This window comes from Colobus angolensis, unplaced genomic scaffold (genome assembly GCF_000951035.1).
Source record: "Colobus angolensis palliatus isolate OR3802 unplaced genomic scaffold, Cang.pa_1.0 Scaffold109, whole genome shotgun sequence".
Lineage (NCBI taxonomy): Eukaryota > Metazoa > Chordata > Mammalia > Primates > Cercopithecidae > Colobus > Colobus angolensis.
In genome coordinates this window covers 7,816,141-7,822,225 of record NW_012111919.1, presented here as the reverse complement: position 1 = coordinate 7,822,225, position 6,085 = coordinate 7,816,141, and the positions used below count along the sequence as shown (strand labels likewise).

The following is a 6,085-nucleotide window of genomic DNA, read 5'->3' as shown; positions in this document are numbered from 1 at the left end:
AAAAGAACACCAAAAAAGGATACTAACTCTCATATGTAAAGTATAACAGAGTCCCACAAACTACACTTCTATAAAGTTTCTACAAAAATTGTAAAGAGGAAGAGTAGATGGCAAAAGAAAAATAAATTCTAAATTCTAGAAGAGTATCACTCATATACGTTTTTTGTTTTAGCCTCCAGTCCTCATAAACATTTGGCATAGAAACTTTAAAAAGGAATTTTACAGGATATGCAGGAAACAAAAATGTTGAGTCTTTGGCTGTGTTCACTGCAGGCCAATGAAAGAACTGTTTGTTAAAATCTCAGCTAGCGAGACTACAAAAAAAAAAGGTTTTGAGACTCAAAAATACAAATAATCATGCCCTCAAGTATTTGCCATTTTATGAAGAAGGATTTACATTTAGCTTTATTTTAAAAAACAGTCTACCTGTGATAAAAATTACTTTGAGATTAACCCTATCACCCTTACGATTCTATGTTAAAACTTTAGATATTAAAATAAAAAGCATATAATCTGAAGACTGACAAAATTTACCTCTTAAAGACTGTTATGTTTCCAGTAAACAAGAGATATTTATGTGAAGAGAGTCTGTAATAATTTTAAGCTAAGCTTTTTAACAAGGAACATTAATGTGTATATATATGTGTGTATATAAACATATACATATATAAAACATATAAACATGTCTATGTAGCAATGAATGTAAGACATGAAGTTGAAATGTGTCAATATATCTAAGTGAGTAGGTTATCAAGACCCTATAAAGTCTTTGAGGTCATTATTTCTCATATTTGCTTTTATCACCCAAAGAGCTTAGCAAAATGCAAACACTCAAAAGGCAACAGGCATTAATATTTAATTGCTTAGGCTAAATGTCCAATCTGAAAAAAAATGACTAGTTCTCAGGTTCTCAGGAATAATGCAATGGGTTTTTAATTTCTTAGATTTAATAATTTTTGCAATACTGTATCCAATATACTACCATGCACATTAAAAGAAAATCATTACTTTTGGAAGTTACAGTGAAATGGCAACAAAATACGTGTTAATGATTTTTAATGATCTACTTAGAATAAGATTTGGAATTTTTAATGGGTTACTTTCATAGTTATTGGGTAGAGGGAATAGTAAATCTAAAGTAACAAATGTCCTTTGAAAACAAAAAGTCAGGAATTTTTTAAACTGTCCCTATTAACAGACTCATTTCATTAGAAAAATCTGGAAAGGGCAAACTCACTTTTACAAGCAGCTAAACTGTTTTTATGGAAGAGAGGTATTTACAAGCAGTTTATTAATAATAAAAGTGGTTTAATAGCAAAATTCTTTCTATAATCCTAATTATTACATACTAATCATTACACTGCATACCAATTCCTACACAATTATATTTCCCATTTAAAGCGAATGATGGTACCATAGCAGTTGTGAAATTATAGTGGATTTTAGATAGAGTAACTTTATAATTTACTGTCTTAACCAGGATGCTTTTGAGAGCAAAATGGGGTATTAAGAATTCTATCACGGTAACAGATATAAACTGGTACTGGATCTGACAGTGTAGGAAGTATGGTCTTTCTTGTTTTAGAAAACACCATTCTAATTAATAATACCAGTGTTAGGTTCTTAAATTCGTGTTACAAATAAAATCTGATTGGAAAAGAAATAAATATTAACATTTACTTACCAATATCAATGTATTTGGGATCCAAGGGAGTACCAATAGAATTACAAAGAACTAGTACAAACTGTGAACAAATAAAACAAAAAGTATCAGATCTCCTGCTTATGAATAATAAAGGAAATGTGCTTAATATACATCATGCTTATCTCTTTTTCAAATATTGCTAACTGGGAAATAACTGATGAAACTGTTAGGTACAAAAAATAGCAGCCAAAAAGAAAAATGATTTACAGCATTAAAGATCAATTAATACTAAACCAAGGCTGCTTTCTCAATGTAATGGGGTAACTGGTTTTCAAGAAGACACAAGAAACACAAGTACTCTGGCTATTTTTCAACATTTATACAAGCAGTCTTCAAAAAGTTTATGGAAAATGTGTATTATGAAAAAAATATGCATGGATTTAAAAATTGTTTGCATCAAAATAAACGTGTACTAACTTGTTAAAATATGTCTGAACAGGATCTAGTTTGAAGCACTAAGAAGGAGATGGTAGCAGTTTGAAAAAAAGCCCTGTCAAAGCAACATTAATTCTGCTAAAATTGAAGCAAGAAAAAACATCAAATTTATGGTGCAGCTTGGGTGGAAGAATGGCGAAATCATCAATCCTTTATGAAAAGTTCATGGGGACAATGCCCCAAAGAAATCAGCAGTTTACAAATAGACAACTCATTTTCAAAAGGGACAACACAAAGTAAAGATGAAACCTGCAACAGCAGACCATCCATGTCAATTTGCAAGGAAAAAATTAATCTCATCTTGTTTCTGCCCTAATTGAAGAGGACTAACAATTAACAGCAGAAACAATAGTCAACACCATAGACATCTCAATTGGTTCAGCTCACACAATTCTGACTGAAAAATTTAAGTTAAGCCAACTTCCCACTCAATGGGTGCCAAATTGGTTGCACCCAGATCAGCTGCACACAAGAGCAGAGCAGTCAACAGAAATTTCAAACAGGTGGTATCAAGAATCTGAGGCATTTCTTCAAAAATTGCAACAGGAAATGAAACATGGCTTTACCTGTATGATCCGGAACGCAAGGCACAATCAAAACAATGGTTACGAAGTGGTGGAAATGGTCCAGTCAAAGCAAAAGCAGACTGCCAAGAGCAAAGGTCATGGCAACAGTTTTCAGGGATGCTCAAGGCATTTTGCTTGTTGACTTTCTGAAGGGCCAAAGGACAATAATGTCCACTTATTATGAGAATGTCTTGAGAAAGTTAGCCAAAGCTTTAGCAGAAAAATGCCTGGGAAAACTTCACCAGAGTCTCTCCCCAGCATGATAATGCTCCTGCTCATTCTATTCATCAAAAAAGGGCAATTTTGCAAGAGTTTCAGCGGGAAATCATTAGGTATCCACTTTACAGTACTGATTTGGCTTCGGGCTTCCTTTTGTTTCCTAATCTTAAAAAATCCTTAAAGGGTACCCATTTATCTTTAGTTAATAATGTAAAAAAGACTGCATTGACATGGTTAAATTCCTAGGACCCTCAGTTCTTTTGGGCTGGACTAAATATCTGGTCTTATTGCTTACAAAAATGTCTTGACCTTGATGGAGCTTATGTTGAAAAATAAAGTTTCTATTTTTATTTTTATCTGTTAATTTCATTTTTCCATGAACTTTCTGAAGTCCCCTCATATTTCTAAAGTTTCTGATCAGCTATAACCTCAAAACTCATTTTTATCCTATGATCAGTTATATAAGAGCTAATTTCATTTGTTACCGTTGCACCAAATGTCTCCATCTCGTTCTCCTCCTTTGAAGCAATATATAAATGACATGAGAAATTCAGAAAAATTCAGTTAACTCAAAAAAGACATGATTCAACCTAATGAAAATGGCTTATATACAAATAATCATCAATGACCAATATTAGGAAAATAATCAAGCATAATGCACATTTTACATCACATTGTTTTAAAGTGATCATTTCATTTTTCTTACTATTAGTCTCTGTTTCAGTATCTTGCACTAAGAATATTATTCTACTTAGATGTTTTTCCTGACTAGAACAACAATTTCAAATAAACCAGTTCTTTATGCACTATTAATACAGACTTTCTTTTTTCAGCATTTGATTAAAATTTGTTTAATTACTCAAAACATCTCAGGTACCCCATAGATAATACACATCTACTATTACCCATAACATTTTTTAAAAACTAAAAAGAACTCACTGAATTAATTTCATAAATATAAACCAAATAATAAAAATTATATTTAAAAAAATCATAATTTACTCTTCCACTACTTAAAATAAGCTTATTTACTGCCACTAAATACCACAAATAAATTGTATTTTTAAAATACATCTTTCATTTTTATCAGTTATACATGCTAGTAGTTTCAAAAATCAAATAGATCCACAAGACTTCTTACTAAAAAATGGCAGCTCCCCCTAAGTTCACATTTCCTGCTCCCTTTACCAATCCTTTTGCTATTACCTCCACAAATCTAAGTAACGTATTTACACTGCTACTTGTTTTATTTCAATTTAGTCCATTAGCTCTTGCCTCCCCACTACAAATGACAAGTCTTTAGCTTCCTTTCATTCCCTTTTCCACCCCACCCCTTCCACACAGGGGTACATTTCCATCCCTCTCTCCATTTTTAATGCCATTTTGTCAGATCAAAATTTAGGGTTGAGTATGTTTATTATACTTCAGTTAAAAGGTGTTTTAAGTTTAACAAGGGTGATTACATCATTTTGACTATGTAAATGCTATTCACAACTCAGTCGTCAAGTATATCATGATTTATTTTCTTTTCAAGCATATTCTTTCTCTGTAGTTGATAATTGTATTTTTTCTCTTTGATTAGTCTTCTATAGGCTTATTACTAACAGAAATCCCCAATAATCCCTGAATTATGTATATCTTGCTGCAAAGGCTCAAATATATCAGGTAGTCTATTAATGTCATCCCCCTGAATTTCTCTTGGAGCCTTCTGACCTTCTCTCATCTGACTCACTGGACACGCTGCACCACGGTCAGCTGGTACACTCTTCCTCACTGGTGTCCACTCTACTATTTCTTCTGCTTTCTTGGTTTATTCCTCATTTTGTTAGACTATTTCCTAAAGTAACTTCCTAAGATAGGGAAGCTTAGAAGAGAAATTTTTAGTGAGTTACACATCTAAAAATGTCTGTATTCCACCCATTTATTTATTTACTTATACTTTGAGACAAAGTATCACTCTGTCGCCCAGGCTGGAGTGGAGTAGCACATCTCGGCTCCCTGCAACCTCTGCCTCCAGCGTTCAAGCAATTCTCTTGCCTCAGCCTCCCAAGTAGCTGGGATTACATGCACCTGCCACCACACCTGGCTAATTTTTGATATTTAGTAGAGATAGGGTTTTGCCGAATTGGCCAGGCTGGTCCCAAACTCCTAACCTCAGGTGACCTGCCCACATTGGCCTCCCAAAGTGCTGGGCTACCCTCATATTTAATAGTAGTTGACTTCAGCTATGGAATTGTAGATGGAAAACCACTTTGCCTCCAAATTTTAAGGCAATTCTCCAAAGCATTGCTGTTGACAAGTAGAATGTCACTTATGATCCCTGACGTTATGAAATCTGTGTTTCCTCTCTGAAAGCTTGTAAGATTGTTGTTTTCTCCCCAATGTTCTGAAATTCCACAATGATGTGTCTCAATGTGGAAATGTTTTTATTCACTGAGCTAGGCACTCCCAATCCAGAACATCAAGGAAAATTTTCTTGAATTATTTTTCATACTTCCTCCCCTGTATTTTGTATATTTTGCCTGTTCACTCTTTTTTATTATTTTTATTTACTTATTTATTTATTTTTGAGACAGAGTCTCACTCTGTCGCCCACGCTGGAGTGCAGTGGTGTGATTTCAGCCCACTGCAACCTCCGCCTCCTGGTTCAAGCAGTTCTCCTGCCTGAACCTCCTGAGTAGCTGGGACTACAGGCATACGCTGCCACGCCTGGCTAATTTTTTCTATTTTAGTAGAGATAGGGTTTCACCGTGTTGCCCAGGCCGGTCTTGAACTCCTGAGCTCAGGCAATCCGCCCACCTTGGCCTCCCAAAGTGGCCTGTTCACTCTTCTTAGAAATATTGTTGAAATGCTAAGCTTCCGGGACTGGTCCTCTAATTTTATCCTTTCACTCCTATTTTCCATTTCCTTGTCCTTTTGCTTTACTTTACAGGTGTTTTCCTTCATTTTACCTCTAATCCTCCAGCCAAAGTTTTCATTATGGTCATCATATTTTTAGTTTCCAAAAACTTCCTCTTTTATAGTATCCTTTTCTTATTTGATGGATGTAATATCTCTTAACTCTCTGAAGGTAATACTGATGGTTCTTTCGAAATAATTTTTTTTTTTTTTTTTTTGAGATAGAGTCTCAATTTCGCCCAGGTTGGAGTGCAATGGCGCG

At 34.2% G+C, this 6,085-nt stretch overlaps 1 protein-coding gene across 1 annotated transcript in view; it reads right to left on the bottom strand.

Annotated features, from left to right (window-relative positions):
* Positions 1-6,085, bottom strand: part of WDR35 (WD repeat domain 35) — a 74,268-nt gene that overhangs the window by 43,485 nt on the left and 24,698 nt on the right. The window contains 1 exon segment of the mRNA XM_011951181.1: positions 1,685-1,745. Within this exon segment, the coding sequence (XP_011806571.1) occupies positions 1,685-1,745 (61 nt within the window).